The sequence below is a fragment of the Oenanthe melanoleuca genome, chromosome 5 (genome assembly GCF_029582105.1).
Source record: "Oenanthe melanoleuca isolate GR-GAL-2019-014 chromosome 5, OMel1.0, whole genome shotgun sequence".
NCBI lineage: Eukaryota > Metazoa > Chordata > Aves > Passeriformes > Muscicapidae > Oenanthe > Oenanthe melanoleuca.
The window spans coordinates 48,501,550-48,520,602 of record NC_079339.1 but is presented as its reverse complement, the minus strand read 5'-3'; the positions used below and the strand labels follow the sequence as shown (position 1 = coordinate 48,520,602).

General features: G+C 39.1%; 1 protein-coding gene across 2 annotated transcripts in view; it reads left to right on the top strand.

The window, feature by feature from the left end:
* The window catches only part of BCL11B (BCL11 transcription factor B), a 96,766-nt gene extending 78,540 nt beyond the window's left edge, over positions 1-18,226 (top strand). For both annotated transcript variants that reach the window (XM_056492956.1, XM_056492955.1), the window contains one exon: positions 11,221-18,226. In XM_056492956.1, coding sequence (XP_056348931.1) covers positions 11,221-13,232 — 2,012 coding nt within the window. In that variant the 3' untranslated portion in view covers positions 13,233-18,226. The remainder of the gene's footprint in view (positions 1-11,220) is intronic.
* The last annotated feature ends 827 nt before the right edge of the window (positions 18,227-19,053 follow it).

The window sequence follows — 19,053 nt, the reverse complement described above, 5'->3', positions numbered from 1 at the left end:
TAAATCCAGTTTTAAATTATTTTACATTCAAGGTTCAAATTCTGTGGTCACCAGAGAAGGGGCATCAAGGTAAATTTGCAGATAATTTGGGCAGTGGCCCATATTGAAGGTGTGTGGCTTCTAAAACCTAATTAGAGGTGTAGTTTGTTGCAGGCAAAAATTATTGATACACAAGGAAGGTTTTATTCAGAGACATCTGTAGGTTGGCAGCTGTGCCAGCCATGTCTGTTCTTCTAAGTAACGGAAGCCACGCAGCCGGGAATAGCAACGTTTTAGTGACAAGTGTTGAGAATATTGGTTGAATTGCACTATGAAAATATTTTCATTATTTTTATTATTACCGTTCTGCAAGCGGATTTGAGATACGTGCCTGCCTATGTCTGCATGCGCGAGCAGATGAGCTGGAGAGGGAGGGCTGTTATTTTTATTATTTTTTTTTCAATCACACCTCCTTAGCATTTTGTACATATCAGCATTCTAGCCGAGCGATTTGCTAATTGCACTGGAAGACCCACTTTAAATTCAGGAATACTGAAACTTTGAAACTGTAACATTTTGACTGGCGAGAATGACCAGTCTTCTTTTCTCTTTCACAGTGAGCTAGTTGAAGGAAGCTGGCATTGTCGCAGAGTGAAAGCTCTGCAGAAGTGCCGCAGGTTTTTCATATGGAAATGTGAAATAATGGGGTGATTAAATAGAGCTGTATATTAAAGTACATCTGACATTAGAATTAGCATAATGTGCTCTAGCCCTAGGCTGAGTACTTTATTTGCCATCTGCGTCGGACCAAAATCCCCTGGGGAAGCGCTAAAATATTCTGAATAAACTCAGCCCGAGTTCTTATTGAGAGTAAAATACCATTTGTGGCACGTCGTATTGATTCGTCTTAATTGCGGTGCAGAAAAGAACATTCAGTTGCTGATGACTTTTGTACTCTGTGACAAGTCGGCTGGAGTTATTCTAACACTGCAGTTGGTTAACCTGAACAGACTGTCGTGCTCAGAGACGGAGAAAACCTTATCTTCAGTAGCATAAACTATAGTATCATATCCCGGCTTTACTCCTTTCTATCTTGATGGAGCATCCTTTAAAAAAAAAAAAAAAAAAAAAAAAAAAAAAAGAATAAAAATTATTATTCCCTGAAAACAGCAGCAGAACTGGAGGGAAAATGGAGTTTCATTGAATCAGTCCAAGAAAATTCACATTCTTACCTAGTTATTCTCTGCAGTCTCCCTCCCTACACTTCCACCCCCATATCCTTTACAAAAAAAAAAATCCAGGAACATCTGACCAGCTTTCATCTAAGGGAGTGAAATCAGTGGAACTTGTCCTTGAGGATCCATCTCCAGAACCATTAGTTCAAGAGATTTATTATGTATATTCTGTAAAAAGCTGTGGCTTCTCCTGTGCATAAGCCCACAGTCTTAGTTGGCTGTAATGGTTTGATTTTTGTCAACTCTTTGCTCAAATAGGTTGCTGAATACCTTTGAAAAAGTGCTTATAACATGCATAAAAGATAAATATTTCATCTGAAGGAAAATACTTTGATGCTCCATGCAATTCTGTAACATTCATAAGGTCCAGTTTTTACCCTATAATTGCCTATCATTATACACAATTTACATATTCAAACATTCTCTACAAACCTTAGTCTAGCATGTTTTTATTACAAATTCAGATCAAGGGAATAACCTTTAACTTCAGAGACAAATGAGACAAATTTACAAGTGCATGTCTGCTGTTTTCTTGTGTTTTATAAATCCCTGCAGACCTGAACACTTTTGCTATAACGCCACTCAGAACAATATACATATATTACTACTTGTTTGTAGTGCTTCGGTAATGAGTCCCCTTTGTATTAGATAACCTATATAATTCAGCATCTAGGCCCTCCATAACGTCAATTATCTCCTCATAGCTAAATGTACATTCCATTAAAACAAGATTTACAGGCTTTACAATACTTCTTAGGCTTGGATGTGGAGATTTTTGTGGATTTAAAGAAGCAGAGATGGGAGTTAGCATTTGTTAAAGAAGCAATGAATTAAAACAAAAACACTATTTTATTTACTAACTATGAATAGGCACCTAATACCCTTAAGAAATAGTTGTTGTAAAACAGACAGAACTACTCCTGGGGGAAAAAACCCAGGAAAATTTTTTTTCACCCTTTGGCTTTTTTTTTATTGTTTCCTGATTTACTCTTTGTTTTCCATGATATGACATGGACAATTTCCTTCATGTACCCTTCGTTTAATTCCTATTCTTGACTGTAAGATGAGAAAATGGCACCTTAGAAAAGTCTGTGGGAAAAAAAATCCCAGCACTTGCCAGTTTTCAAACAAAACTGCTTACAGGAAACCGATTTAAAGGGAAGCTGCTGGCATATTTCATATGTTGTAGAAAAGACTGACATTATTTCAAATGCATTTGAATACCTTATGCAAAGAAAAGGCCTAAAAGTGTCCTTGAGCAGTACAAGGGTTTTTCATGAGTGCTGTAAATGGGATCCTATATATTAAACCACCAGCCACGGGTAGTCCCATGGTCTTTGAATCTCTCCAGTGGGTATGTGCCCCTCTTATCACCTTCCCCATTTTAGCTGATAGTTTTCACTATTTTATGCAGCGGGTTTGTAAAACATCCGTTCAGTCTGCTAGTTGATGTCTTAGGTTCAAAGAAACTATCTAAAAGACACAAAGCTGTTTAGATGCTAAAGGTGGAGTTAGTTGAAACTGTTGTATCACAAAGGGCTAATTTAAAAGTTAACTCATTCACTATTGATCTTTTAATATTGATTTTCCTGTTTGCTCCTTACTTTTCACACTTCTCCTTTCCTCTGCTTTATAAATTGCCTTTGCATTTTAGATTTAACATCAATTAGGAGAAGGTGTTCAGAGATGACAAACATGTTTTTTATCTTCCATTTAAACAGTGCTTCTGGGTAAAAATCCCTATGTCACAAGTTCCAACTTCTGCAGTGCATTTTTCTTTCCTTTTCTGCACTAAGTAAAAGCATTTCTTATACTTCTGTAGGCTGAACATTAACTTCAGCAAGCCAGAAGCTCTTTTACGGAATGAGAAATTGGACATCCAGAAGGAAGTTGCCCAAAATGCCTATTGACATTTTATACCTAAAAATACAATATTACCATTTTGTAACGCACTGGAAGTTAAACTGAGCTGTGCATTTGGTTCATTTATGTGAATCTGGCAGTGCAGATCTGAGGTATGATTAAGTCTCGCAGAAAATGGGACCATTGAACACAAGATGCTTCAGCCAAAGGTCGCCCATGTCCATTAAGAAGCAGGAAGCATCTGTTTGTGTCATGCATGGCTGTAGTCTGCCTGCAGCCTCCTCCTTTTTTATAAGTATAAATGCCAGAGAGGACATATAATATGCTTCTGGGGAAAGTTCAATGGAAAAAAACAAATGAGTTGCAACTTAGTATATTCATGTAAGTCTAGTTAAGATCGTTGTTAGTGACAACCTGGTATAGTTTATCTGGAAAAATTTGAAAAAGTCTGCTTGGGTGATCATCACAGCTACTTTGAATTCATAGCAGAGTAATTCAAATCAGAGTTTGGTGAGGTGTACCAGCTTGATATCTCTAAGACTTTCAAGGATTCCTGCTCTTTCTTCTTGGAATTCTGAAAGGTTGGCTATAGATGGCATGACAGTCTGACTTCTCAGCTCTGTGATTGGTAATGAATCCATTTGGTTTTCCCCTCGTTTAATAAAATTGTTAATTTCGTAAAATAGATACTTATTATTACAAGAGTGATATACTGATTATTTGCAGTTCTACCTAATAGGAAAAAAGCACTGCTGAAATGGCTTCAGAAAATAAAATAGTTTCCCAAAAGTGGGGCACCACTTAATCCGCCAAAACTGGAGTTTGACAGTTGGCTTTAGCACAGGAAGAATTAATAGTACATTGCTAACAGTAGTCTAATATTAATATTTTTTTAATATTTGTGTCAACCAGTACTACTTTAGATATTTTCCAACAGGTAGAAGATGCTCTCAAGAATATTCACGTCACTAATCAAAATCAGTGCAGGGAATGATAGGGTCTTGTGGGGTGTGTAGGTTCTCTTGGCATAAAGCTTCTTGCATAATCTCTGTTGAGAGCTTGCAATCTCACTAGTCAAGGTAGAAAGAGGATGGGGAAAGCTGTAAAACATACAGGCAGTGTGTGGGAGAAGAATATTGCATGAAGTCGTGATTTTTCTTCTGTTGAAGATGGCACTGGAGGAAATAGGCTATCAAGAGGCAGGGTAGGAAAAGAGAACAGGGCCTTGTATGGGAGGAAATAGGATTCTGTAACTGAGAAGTAACACCTCACGATTACTTCTTTCTTCAGACACCCCTGATTTTCCATCCACCTCTTAAAAACATTTCATTTTTGTTTCTCTGTTACACTCTTTCCTTTCACTGGCCTCATCCTGAGATTCCCCATTTCCAGATGATGACAGGCTCTGTGGCCCCTCATGCTTGGGCTTTTACACCTAAACTTTCATCTGCTCCTCTTGACTGAGATGCTCTTCAGGTCGACTGAGATGCTCTTCAGGTCGGCTGAGATTTACAGGAGACAAGGGCTGTTTATCTGAGTGTAGAATTGGAGGTGTGTGGGTTGTGAGACTGCAGGCAACTTGTTAAGTCATAAAATACCAACTTTAGCTTCCAATTGACGCTAACTTTATGAACTGTTGGTGATAGTCCCCGTAACCCTCAGCAGGATGTGCTGCAAGATTCTCTTGAGCCCTTTTAGATGAGGCAGTATAGGGATGCATGAACTGTGTTAGCTCTGGGGATGGATAGAGGAGTTGTGCTTGTTTTTCATCTTCAGTTCTTGCTGCCATCAAAACAGAATTAATATGAAGAGAGGTGTAAAGAGATATGGGACCTTTGTGTCTGTTGTTTAAATCTAGTGACTGGCATTGGACTGGCAGTGGTGATTCACACCCAGACTTGGACCCTACTTTACATTTCTGTCTTTTTTTATTGAGACTGTCAGTCCTTCTGAAATGGAGGTAGCAGCTCTTCCAAACAGCTCAGTGAATGCAGGGAGGAAGGGTAAAACTCTCAGTATTATGTGTACTCAGGTAATGTTTGTTCTATTATAAACATAGGTGAGTAAAAGTTCTTGCTAACTTGGAAAATTTAAAGTTGCAATATGACTTAAAACCCCCTGCAGCATAAATACCTATATTAGAGATATTTTTGCAGACCCAATCAAGCACCAAGCATGGACTGATATAGGTTACATAGCAGATCCACACTGCAGACACCTGAAAAGCATTTGGCCCTTGTCTGGGTGATCTGTCAAACCACTTATGGCAATATATTTTTTTCACCACACAACACTAAATCTTTCCAGTATTTAATGCCCTTCTCTTTAATGTCAGTTGGTCTTATAAGGAGACTTGTTAAAATTGTGTTCTCAATTATGGCATTTTAATTTAATAATAATTCAATTAAAGGTGTGTTTTTTATGGAGCATCCATGCTACCTTTATTGGCATTATTAGAGTAACCATCATAATAACAAGGAGTAATTATTTAAATGTTCATTAAAAATCAAGTGGTGGAAAAGAGAGTAATATTGGAGGAAAGATTGCAGGAACCTGATACATGTCTGTTCCTGAGTGCTGCAATAAAAGGTGTCCTTACTTTAAAGCTTGCAAGTTTCTACTTTTCCTGAACTTCTAAAGGTGCAGTAAACCAGCATTAAAATTCCTTAACGTTTTTATTGCTGCTGTTGTAACTTTGTAAAATGGAACCAGAAACATTATCTGGAAAGTACTGCTAGAGGTAAAGAATGTCAGTGGTTATATGGACCTGACTGCAGGTCCTCACTGCAGTCCTGGCAGGGGTTATGGGTGGGTGATTAAAATGAGGGGGAGTTCATTCCCTGTTACAGTTAATGGAATTATTCAGGCATGCTGAGGGAAGGATTCATAAAGCACTGGATGTCACTGTAGCTCAGCAGAAAATAATGAATTCTCAACAGTTCTTATCTCACACTGATTATTGTTTGATGGTATCCAGAATAAGTGAGGATATTTTGAGGGAAAATTTTATCTCCAGGGTAAAGGCGCTCAGCATTCAGGGTATACAGAAAGCTGTGTACCAACTGGGCAAGGAAGATCTGCATATCACTAAATGATACAAGTCAGGCTGCAGGGGACAGATAAGTCAGGGATTCAGGCTGACTGGTGCACTGGGGTGGATGTCTATAGACCCAGTCTAGTCTTGTTCTGACCTGTGTTTTCTCACTGTCCCCTGCAAGGGCAGAATTTCGGAGGCAGGGTCTGAATTCAGCTTTGTTTAGAGGTGTTCATAAAAGAGAAAAAGGCTCATTATTGCTTTGACATTTTGAATGGAACATAATCTGTCATGCACTAATCGAGGGAACACATTTTAATATTTCTGGAAAAGACCATCTTTTGTCATAATACGCAGAAAAGGCAAGAGTGTTCAGTAAGTTCATAGTTTATAATTACCTGCTTTGGGAGAAGATACTAGAGAGATTTTTAATCACCCAGGTAAAAATTCAGCAAGATCTAATGGCTGGGAGTTGAATTCAGCAATTCAAATTGGAAAGAAGACAGCTTTTTTTTTCATACTGAAAATAGTCAACATGGCCACAGACTACTCCAATACAAAGTGAATTCTCCCTCATCATGTCTAAATCAAATTGGGAGAAGGGGGTGCTAAAAGACACAAAGTGGTTCAGCTGCAAATCCTTGGGTTGGATAATAACTGTGAGGTACAGACTAACTTGTTTCCTGTGTTTTGCATGTACATCTGGATAGGACAATATATTAAGATCTTAAATTGCAGGAAGAAAGATTTAGATTAGGCACTTGGGGAATCTTAATGAAGGTAGAGGAGAGAAGGAATGAGGTAGACTTTAAAAAGATTGTAGACTCTCCATTTGGTGGCCTTTGAAGCAGGATATTGGAGCAGCTGGCATAGATATGAATAGATTCATAGGTATGGACATGTAGTGACAGAACAAAGAGGGAACTAAAAGACTAGATTTAGATCAGATATTAGGGAAAAAATCTTTACTATGAGGTTGGCGAGGCATAGGAGCAGTTACCCAGAGAAGTTACAAATGTTCCATCCCTGGAAGTGTTCAAGGCTAGGCTGGATGGAAGTCTGAGCAACCTTGCCCATGACAGGAGGGCTGGAACTGGATGAACTTTGGGGTCCCTTCTGATGCAAAACATTTTATGACTCCATTATCTTTTGGGTCAGGAATTGGATGAAGTCAAACCTTAGGGTTTATCCCAGTTCTCTCATTCTTTAATTTCACAATACCTCCTAGCCTTTAAACGGTATTTCTGAATACCTGATACACTATTTCAGTAGGTCTTAGGATTCAGCCCTACAAACCTCTATCATGTCTGAACTGGCAGTATGTGTTTGGCTTTACTGCAAGCTGGAAGCTACAATTGATTGCCCAGGAGTTGTGACCTGGATGTCTCATCTCTGTACACACACCATGTCTACCAACTACTGTAAAAATAAAGAATTATACTTCAGCTCTCAACCCCAAAATTCATGCCTAGTTACAGACTGTAGGATTGAAACCATGTGCAATTCATTGAACAGTATTAATGAAGTCTTGGCTTGTGTTTGACTCTAAGCACATGAATAATTTCATCACTATCCAACAGAGCACTTCAGCCTATGCTTAAGTTTCACTGATGTTGATTACTCACGTGCTCAAAGTCAAGCACATGCTAAAGTGATAAAGACTGCATATGGCAAAGACTATATAGCTAGTTGTCAAAGTGGATATTTAGACAGACTTCAGTGCAGGTGGCAAGGGATTAAGATAGCTATATATCAAAAGTAGCCTTATAACAAAGACTTGTAGGTGCATTATTAAATATAAGGTTCATTCTTGAGCAATACATGGCTGTTTCTGGGCATATTTAAAATATTTAGCAAGTTTTTGAACATAAAAATGTTCAGAGTGGATCTTCAAAGACTTTTTGACATTGTTCTGTTCTTAAAAGTGAGAATCTACACTGCTCAGGGCAACTTTTAGGCAAGATAACCATGAAGTGATAGCATGGTAATTAACATTTTTTTTATTTTCTATTTTTTTTTAAAACAGGGAGTCCAGGGAGGGTGTTTGAGGGTTGTGAAAATATATATAAATATATAGGTATGCACACATGAACATTCATGAATCAGTCAGAGATTGGTAGCCAGGTAGCCTACAGTCAATTTTGCTGTTGTATTGAGGAACCCTAAGGAATATAAAAGCTAAACAAAATAAACAAGGGAGGGAAGACTTATGACTGCTAGCTTATAAATCTTAGATCACTAGTAGCACTAATTTTGTCTTTTTGAAAGAAAAGTGAAAAGCTGGGGACTAACTTTCCTCTCTTGAATTTCATGGAGGTGAAGTTTTGGAGAGAAAGACCAAACCAAAATATCTTAGTTCCACGTAAGATATAATAGCAAGAATCCAGCCAGCTGCCATTTTGAGGGTAATTTTTTTAATCAGCCATTTCAGTTTTAGGCTGGCCTTGATCCTCAGCCTGCTCAGGAATTTTTCTTCTTACGTATGTGCCTTTTCTGAAGTAAACATGTTGCTGTTGTTGTCGCCTAATGCACAGCTGCTTTCTTCCTCCTGTCAGTTCTTGAGCTAAGCAAAGAGAATACACATACACAGACACTCAGTCGCTTTATATTTTTAAAGAAAAAACCCCACAACAAAAAAGAGTGCATGCTGTGACTTTAAAAATGAAAGAATTGAACAGCTGTGGGTAATAAATCGATTAATTAGAGTGGATAAAGTGAAGGTGAAGGGTGCAGAGCACTCTTTAATTTGAAGATATATGACCTTGTAAGATGCTGCACTTCATTTGCTATTAGATCACACTTCGTAAGGGGCTTTATTAAAATCTATTCTAGGGTGAGCTGAGGTAAAACATATTGTTTAAAAAAGCTTTTGACAGAGTATGTTATATACTTTGGTCTGCTTCAATGATTTCTGTCACTTTTTATACTATACATGTTGCTGTGCAAGAAAAGTTAAAGGTCTAGACATTTTCATCATATTTCTGTAAGAAACAGAAATTTAAATATTTGAAGTAATAATGGGAGCATTTACTGTTGCTTTGGCTGCAAAGCTGACATAAAACTTCCCAACTGCCTCTGTGGGGAGTAGATTTTCAAGGGGTAATGTATCAGTTCTTTTCCATGTTTGTATGTGGCTTTCATTAATGTCAGTAGCAGTTACGGGCACTTTTTTCCAAGCCAAGGGCAGTTCCCAAACCTGTTTTTTCTTCCAATAGTGATTGTCAGAAATTAATCTGTGTCTGGCCCATTCGAACACAGAGTGTGGGGCCACATCAGCCAGGCAGAGATGCCACTGTGTTGTGTACACTTTTTATTGGCTGTGAAAAGACAGCTTCACTGAAATCGTGGTTCGAAGCTGCTATCCACAGCAATTGCCCTCCTAAATCGATAAGTGCATGAAGAGTTGCACTGCATTTATCACCTACCTTTGTAAATAAGTCTCAATCTGATACATGCTTTTTCCTTTATGCTGTTATGGATGTATATTGGTTGATAAGATTAAATAAACTGACAGGCTGATAGGTAGGCAGATAATCTTCTAGCCTCCTTGTCTAAGGTTTTGTAGGTTTTGTTAGCAGCAGTCATTCCTGCAGCAGCCAGAAGAGGGGAATTCACTCAGCTTCTCTTGATGTGCCCAAGTTTAATTTATTTATTTTTGTCTGCTATGAGTCATTCTTCTTTACAAGGTAGTTTCGATAATATGGTTCTGTTCTCTTTGTAAAGTCTTTCATTTTCAAGCTTATGCAACAGGCTTTTGGGAATGGCAGCCCCCTGTCTAGAAGGGGTCTGTTAGTTCAGCTTTGGATTTGAGCTCCTGTGGAGGGGCTGAATCAGGCATTGCTGGAGTCCAGGCTCTGTCATGGGTCAGGCAGGAAGCTTGGTTCAAGTATTAAACTTTCAGGAAGTTTAGTGCCTTTAGGGTCAGTGGGGCCATTGCTAGACGAAACATGTGCTATCATAAACAAACAAGCAAGCAAGGAATTAATTTTAGATTTTCTAACATGGGCAGGTTTTTTCAGGAAGCCTCCCACTCATTTAAAAATAAACAACAAAACAAATACTGGATCATGATTTTGAAGTTGATATGTATTTATGAATTTATCAGGGTCTTGCAGAGGCATTGAAAAAAGGAGGGGGGGGCAAGGAGGGAAGTGCTTTTTGCAGATAGCACATAGTTTATATTGTGCCCAGGACCGGAATTTTCTAGTTAGCAAAATTATGACTGTGATGCAGACTTGTCCACACCTGTCCTTTATGTAAAGCTGAATCAAGGTTAAAGGAATGCTTTCCACCTTTATGCAGTTGTTCCAAGAGGCTAGAAAAGCAAACAGAACAATGTTTTTGGCTCTGGTGAGCATTTCTGCATTGGAGGGCAGGCTCAGGCTCAGAAATTCTTGGGACCCAGTTCAAGCACGGCCCGACATTTGTTACTGTTAATTGCAACTGTGCTGTCGGCTTTGATTACCGGATGTTTCATTTGAGTGGCTTCTTGGTGTTTTGGCAAAAAAAACGTCAAAGTGGTTTATGCAAGGGTATGTTTTCCAAGCTCCTGTTGACTTGAATAGGACTTTTGTGGCTAAATATCTACATAGTATTTTAAAAATGGAAGTGCTGGCATGACTTAAGCATGTATAAATTAAATTCAGCAAGATCTCAGGGGACTGCTGCATGAAGTATATAAAACGAGAGAGTGAAAATGACACTGAAGGTCCTTACAGGTGCCTTGTAAAACCTACCACACTGCATTTTTCTTGGTTTTTGTCCGTGGTCATAAATCCCTTGAAATAAATTCCTTTTTGTGGAATAAACACATGAAAGCATTTGGATCCTTACACGTCATAAAAGAAGGTTTTATTTGCAAATTAGAGGATGTAAATGTATATAGCACAAATGCGTATGTGTGATATTTGTCATACATGTTAAGTGAATAAGTGTGGTGAGTAAACGTGCTGTTCAACAATTTATATCAGTCAATACGTTGCAATTAAATCCTTCTTTCAGAAATGCCAAGGAGGAAATGTGTTAGCAAAATAAAGTGAATGCCAACTGCATTTTAATGTTCTCCGCTGTATTATTTTTTAAGTGTTCTTTCTGTTTTCTCTTTTATAGGTAAAGATGAGCCTTCAAGCTATATTTGCACAACATGCAAGCAGCCTTTTAATAGCGCTTGGTTCTTGCTTCAGCATGCCCAGAACACACATGGATTCCGCATCTACCTGGAAACAAGCCCTTCAAACAGTTCCCTTACTCCACGCATCACCATCCCTCCTCCTCTGGGACCGGAGACTGTTGCACAGTCCCCGCTGATGAATTTTCTTGGAGACAGCAACCCTTTCAACCTTTTGCGCATGACAGGACCCATCTTGCGTGAACACCCTGGCTTCGGTGAGGGTCGGCTCCCAAACACGCCTCCGCTGTTCAGCCCACCGCCTCGTCATCATCTGGATCCACATCGCCTTAGTGCCGAAGAAATGGGGTTAGTCGCCCAGCATCCCAGTGCCTTTGACAGAGTTATGCGTTTAAACCCCATGGCAATTGAGTCCCCAGCGATGGATTTCTCCAGAAGGCTTCGAGAGCTGGCAGGAAACAGTTCCACCCCTCCGCCAGTCTCACCCAGTCGCACCAACCCTATGCATCGTCTGTTGAATCCTTTCCAGCCGAGTCCTAAATCACCTTTTTTGAGCACCCCGCCACTGCCCCCCATGCCCCCCAGCAGCACTACGCCTCCCCAGCCTCAGGCCAAGAGCAAGTCCTGTGAATTTTGTGGGAAAACTTTCAAGTTCCAGAGTAACCTTATCGTGCACCGGCGCAGTCACACAGGAGAAAAGCCCTACAAGTGTCAGCTCTGTGACCACGCTTGCTCCCAGGCCAGCAAGCTAAAACGCCACATGAAAACGCATATGCATAAAGCTGGCTCCATGACAGGCAGGTCAGATGATGGCCTGTCCACCACTAGTTCTCCTGAGCCAGGCACAAGTGAGCTCACTGGAGAGGGACTGAAATCCAGTGAGGCAGATTTCAGGAATGAGAGCGATCCTTCCCTGGGCCATGACAACGAAGAAGAGGAGGAGGAGGAGGAGGAGGAAGAGGAGCTTGAAAATGAGAGCCGGCCAGAGTCAAGCTTTAGTATGGACTCAGAGCTGAGTCGCAACCGAGAAAACGGCTCCAAGTCGCTGCCGGATGAGAAATCCCTCGTTTTGGGAAAAGTCATCGAGAATGTAAGTCTAGGTGCCATTCAGCAATATAACGACATGTTAGCTGAGAAGCAGAAGAGGAGTAGTTTCATGAAAAGGTCCTCTGACCAGCGAGACTTGTGTCCTCGAGACCTCTGTCAGAGAGATCCGGGCGACGAAGACTCAGTGGTAGGAGAGCTGGACCGCACTGAGGAAGGTACGGTCAATGGAAGAAACTTTGGCCCGGGTGAACCCTTCCCAAACTTGTTCCCCCGCAAGCCAACACCTATCACGAGCCCCAGTTTAAACAATTCCTCCAAAAGAATAAAGGTAGAGAAAGATTTGGACTTGCCACCAGCAACGATAATACCTTCCGAAAACGTTTACTCCCAGTGGCTGGTAGGGTACGCAGCATCGCGGCACTTCATGAAGGATCCGTTCCTCGGATTCACAGACTCGCGACAATCCCCCTTCGCGACCTCTTCCGAGCACTCATCGGAGAACGGGAGCCTGCGTTTCTCCACTCCGCCGGGGGACATGCTGGACGGGGGGCTCTCAGGGCGCAGCGGCACGGCGAGCGGAGGCAGCACCCCCCACATCAGCGGACCCGGCCCCGGGCGACCCAGCTCGAAGGAAGGACGCAGGAGCGATACATGTGAGTACTGTGGCAAGGTCTTTAAGAACTGCAGCAATTTGACGGTACACCGTCGGAGCCACACTGGAGAGCGGCCTTACAAATGCGAGCTCTGCAACTATGCATGTGCCCAGAGCAGTAAGCTGACGCGCCATATGAAAACGCATGGCCAGATAGGGAAGGAGGTCTACCGCTGCGACATTTGCCAGATGCCCTTCAGTGTTTACAGCACCCTGGAGAAACACATGAAAAAGTGGCATGGAGAACATTTGCTGACAAATGACGTCAAAATTGAGCAGGCAGAAAGAAGCTAAGGCCCCCCACCCGCCCCCCCCGCCCCCCGCCCCCTCCCCATCCCCTCCTGCCCCCACCTCCGCTAGGTTAAATTTCAGGGGTCTAGGTAACATTTTATTTGTACAGTTTAACTATTGCCAACTGAGAAAAGATGACCTAACTTGCCTCCGTAAACATAACTTAGCATAACTATGGTAAGGTGCCAGACTTTGGCACTTAAATATAACCTGTGTCTACAAAGTTCTATTAAACCCGAGGGTTGATTAAGGCAGTAAAAATTGTGGAGCCTTTTAACTGTGCAATAATTTCTGTATTTATTGGGTTTTTGTAATTTTTTGGCATGTGCAGGTACTTTTTTTTATTCTTTCTGTTTAAATTTCTTTTAAAATTTTGTTGGGTATCCCTTTTTAATTTTACCCAGTCGTAGCCTGAGATTACTTGCATTGTAGGAGAGAAACATATCTTTTAAAATTATAATTTTTGGGCCGCTGCTTTGTTGAAATTTAAGCTAAGTGTGTGTAATTTCTTGTGAAGAAGCCAGCATTTAAACTGAAATATTTCTTTTTTCTCTTTCCTTTTCTTTCTTTCTTTCTTTCTTTCTTTCTTTCTTTCTTTCTTTCTTTCTTTCTTTCTTTCTTTCTTTCTTTCTTTCTTTCTTTCTTTCTCTCTCTCTCTCTCTCTCTCTTTCTTTCTTTCTTTCTTTCTTTCTTTCTTTCTTTTTCTTTCTTTTCCTTCCTTCCTTCCTTCCTTCCTTCCTTCCTTCCTTCCTTCCTTCCTTCCTTCCTTCCTTCCTTCCTTCCTTCCTTCCTTCCTTCCTTCCTTCCTTCCTTCCTTCCTTCCTTCCTTCCTTCCCTTCCCTTCCCTTCCCTTCCCTTCCCTTCCCTTCCCTTCCCTTCCTTCTTTTTCTTTCCTCTTCTTAAATAACCTTGAAGATTAGGGAAAACAAAATTGTACAGCGGATAACAATCTTTAAAATTAGCACTTTCTTTTGAAATTGGATGAAATACGTAGCACTGACAATGTCGCTGAAGATAGAGGCCTTTTCTAGATGGATTTCAGCACTAAAGTTATGGCAACAAAAAAGACATAGATGCAGAAGGCTGCTACACTCAAAAACCAGAAACGTTCTTAATTGTGCATTACTATCAGATAGTTTCTTCTTGTTAAAAGCTATGGCAACATAATGATGCCAGTTTGTCACTTTCTGGAGTGTTTTTCCCTCCTTCTTCCCCTCTTGTGACTCTTCCCAGAGACAATAAAAGTATATCTTGAGCATTTTAATATTATTTTCAAACCTCAGAGGAGCCAAATGCCATATTTTTTTTTCTTTTAAAACCACAAAATCATAACTTTTAATTTAGGATATCTACTTTAGTCCATATTTTCTGTAGTTGATTACTAGAAGATAGGAAAGTGTGTATTTCTCAATGAAAAGCCTCAATTCATAGACATTATGAATAGAATTATTAGAACCATCTTAGATGCTGTACAGTGACATTATTATAAAGAAGGGAAAACAAAATTCTGGTTGATTTACCTTTCTCAGCAAGATTCTGCTCCTACTGAAGTTCGGTAAGATTTTTTTCCTACTTAATTAGGAACAGAATGGAATTGTATTCAGATAAAAGCATTACAACAGAGAAAAATTAAAGCAAGGAAAAATGCACCTGCTCTACTTCCAAATTCCAAAATTTTGAAAGCCTTTTTCAACTAATATTAGCAAACAGTAGACAATTATGGTTAGGAATTTAATTATGTTGACCCGCACTTTAAATCTTTTGTTTGTGGTTAAGAGAAAAATGGCTTCTCAACAAGAAATTACATCATATTCTACTTGGCCCAAAGGTGGGTTAAACTGTAAGGGAACAGCTGAGATTAAGTGTCAGTGTTGCTAAGCATGGCATTCACAATACTGGCACTATAAAGAAAAATAAATAAAAATAATTTATTGGACAGTTTTTCTACTGCCATTCAATTTGACGTGAGTGCCTTGAAAACTGATCTTCCTATTTGAGTCTCTTGAGACAAATGCAAAATGTTTTTGTGAAATGGAAAGACTTTTAAAGAAAAAAAAAGTAAAACAAGAAAAGTACATTCTTTAGAAAAAAAAAAAAAAGAGCCACATTTACTTAAAAAAAAATAAAAAAAAAATTACTGGTTGAAGATAGTGGACATGAAAATGCCATAAGACCCAATCAAATGAAGATGTATACCCAGCACAACTTCGGACATACATTAGCTGAATTATTCTCAGCCTTTTTTTTTTTTCAGGACAACGCTGCTTAGGAAATGGAATGGAAATGATTTACTGCTGAATTAAAACTCAAATGACACAAATTACAAGTTGCTATCATTGAATGAGAAAAAACAATTCAGGAACAACGGCTAATTTTTTTTTAAGAGTTAAATTTAGTGCACTCTGTCTTAAAATACGTTTACAGTATTGAATACATACAAGGGTAAAAAAGAAATTGTGTGTATGTGTGTTTGAGCAATCTTTTTTGTTTTTCAAAGTTTGCTTAATAGGTTATTAAAAAAATGCCATAATGGCCATGTGTATATTGTTTTCTTTTGGTGACGGGGTTTTAGTATATATTATATATATTAAAATTTCTTGATTACTGTAAAAGTGGACCAGTATTTGTAATAATGGAGAATGCCTGGGCATTTTACAAAACCAGAAAGAAAAAAAAAAATTTCTTTTTTCCTTGAAAATGTTGCAGTAAAATTTAAATGGTGGGTCTATAAATTTGTTCTTGTCACTGTAACTGTAAAGTCTTGAGTTTTAGTAAATTTTTTTCTGCTTTGGGTGTTGAATTTTTATTTCAAAAATGTATAGAATCTTGTATTCGGGGATTAAAAGGTGATTGCTACACCATGTAGAAAAAGTACGTAGAAAAAAGTGCTTAATATTGTTATTGCTTTGCAGAAAAAAAAAAAAAATCACGTTTCTGACCTGTACCTATTTTTCTCTTTTTTTCTCCCCTTCCCCCCTTCCCTTCCCCTTCTGGAATGGATATTGATATTGGTTGATTCATATGATGTAGGCACTTGCTGTATTTTTACTGAAGCTTGTAATTTTTTAACTGTACGCTTGTCCTTTTAAAGGGATTTAATGTACCTTTTTGTTAGTGAATTTGGAAATAAAAATAAAAACAAACAAACAGGCTGCCATAATATATTTTTTTAATTTGGCAGGATAAAATATTGCAAAAATAAAAAAAAATTTGTATGTGAAGTCCTTATTGTACAGGAAAAAAGGGGGTTGTTAGACGACCTTTGAGTAAAAGAAACAAAACAAAATAATTAAGTGCTTTTTTATTTTACTTTTTTTTTCTTGTTGTTGTTCACAAATAATTTTAGTTGTGTATATATTTTTTTTGTCAGAAATGGCCTACTAAAAAGTGCTGTTCCCACAGGGCTCTAAATAACTTCAAAGTTGCCTGGACCCCTTGCATCAAGGTTTTACCAGGTATGGTTGAACCAGGCTGGATGGATATTGCCTATTTGTGTGAAAAGAAATTCCGTTCCTGGAAAGGTGTCTGGGGTGACATCCCACAGCTTCCCTGCAGATTTGAGAGAGAGAGAGGAGATTTCTTCCCCTCCTTCCAAACAAAAAGGTGTCCAATACATCTTCCCTTTCCTAGCCAACCCCCACTCACTGCTCCTCACACCCTGCCACTGCCCTCTGGAAGAAAGTCTTTTTATAGCAAAAAGTGAGAGCTGCTGCATCCACTTTGACATAAAATGGTGAAATGGCCTGCTGTTGGTACAGCTGTAATCGGGTTGAAGTAAAATTAGTCCAGGCACAGCCCTCCTCTTCCCTGTCAGAACAGGACCGACTCCGTGTACAGGTCTTGCCAGTCCATGTTATTAGCTGCTTTGCTGCTGTTCACTTCTAATTGTACATTCCATAAATTTCTGAATGTTTGAGGGACTGGGATGAAATCCTGTACCTTTTGATGTCTCTCTTCTTTGCAGTTCTTTTTCTCTCTCTCTCTCACACTCTCTCCCGTTTGGGTCGAGGGGAAGACGTGGCAGAAGAGGCACTAATGCTTTAGTGAAGGGGAAGAGAAAATGATCACCGCTCTTGCAGAAATGACGGTAACGCTTAAAACAAAAACAAGGACAAAAATATATTGCCATGCCAAATTATTCTGCTTTCATCGGTGCAGAACCACTGGAGCAATTGGAGAGGCGTGGGTGTGACAATAGGGAGAGTTTGGTTCACCTACTTATCAGATAGATAAATGCCCTCCTGGCTTGAATGTCACACCCTTAAGTCTTCTGGACAAATTCTGTATCTCAATTAAACTGATGTAAATCAGGAATTATTCATCACTCTTAGTCCTGGATTGTTCCAGCATAACTGAGGTTAGAACGTGGTCCCTTAAAGGCACATTTTCACTTTTTTGTGACAATTCAGCTCTCTGGCTTCTGTAAAAATCTAGTCATGCCACAGAACTCAGAAGAATCTCTTGGACTTGTGTCAGTGCAACAAAGATCAGAAGTTAACTGCACATTTTCAGTCCACAATTCATTGATTTTAGAAGGAATTTCACTTTTCATTTTATTGTAAGTTGTTTAGGAGTTTCAATCTCCCTGACATTTTTAATTATCCAGGATAGCTAACACCAGCAGTTGTCTAATTTTGTGACTTAGATCACTGAAACTAACAATAAGTCACCCAAAAGCACAAGGGTTGTGTTTCTGCAGACTGTAGTGATACTGAAATGGCCCTCCTTTTCTTCTTGCTTAGAAGAGCTGTAGTTTACTAGGCCATAAGCACAATATAACATGGACATAGCTAGAATGCTGCCGTAGTTCTTTTCACACTTTAAGTAGTTTTACTTTTTTTTTTTTTAAGGTTGAATTTATTACTTTCATTGTGCCTAGTTCTGCTGCCATTGAAGTCCAGATCAAAACTCCAGTTGACTCCTGGCAACAGGACAGGTGCAGGAACCTGGTTTTGGAAAGAAAAATAAACATTTTTAAGGAAAGGGTCAAAAAAAAATCAGCATTTCATCCCAGTCCTATGTAAAAGACAGTCCAAGGTTTTGTTTATCACAGGCAAACTCATTTTTATGGTGCTCTTTGTATTTTAGAACTGCAAAGCAAAGTAACGTTGGTTTAAGTTGTTTGCATTTGTACCGGCAAGGCAAAATATTTTTATTACCTTTTTCTATTACTTATTGTATGAGCTTTTGTTGTTTACTTGGAGGTTTTGTCTTTTACTACAAGTTTGGAACTATTTATTATTGCTTGGTATTTGTGCTCTGTTTAAAAAACGAGAGCACTTTTTTTTTTTATTATGGATAAAATGTTGAGATGGCTGGAGGTCATTTCAATATGGCTTAGTGAAATATTTATTGTTCCTTTTATTCTCTGTACAAGATTTTTGGCCTCTTTTTTTTCCCCTTATTGTCACAATGTTGAGTTCAGCATGTGTCTACCATTTCATTTGTACGCTCGTTCAAAACAACGTTTGTTCCAGTTTCAAGTTATAAAAATAAATTGGACATTTGACTTGATCTCCAAATCTGTCTTTCCTGTTTTTTTGACATTGAGGGGTGGGAAAGGGAAAAAAGAAGGGAGCAAGGGGTTGAAGCCTCAGTACAGATGACAGAGCTCCTGCCATTTTTTCTGTCAGTTCTCACGGGAGTCCATCAGGGGAGAAATCTTTTTTGAGAAGGATATGTGAGAACCTGAATTATGTTAAGCAGATGCTCAAGTCCTTCTTACATCCCTTGGACTTAAATAAAATGCAAAGTATGTCCTGAATAGGGGTCTTGAGAGAAAGTGATAGAATAATGCTTGAAAGAGTGACATTTCTCATACAAA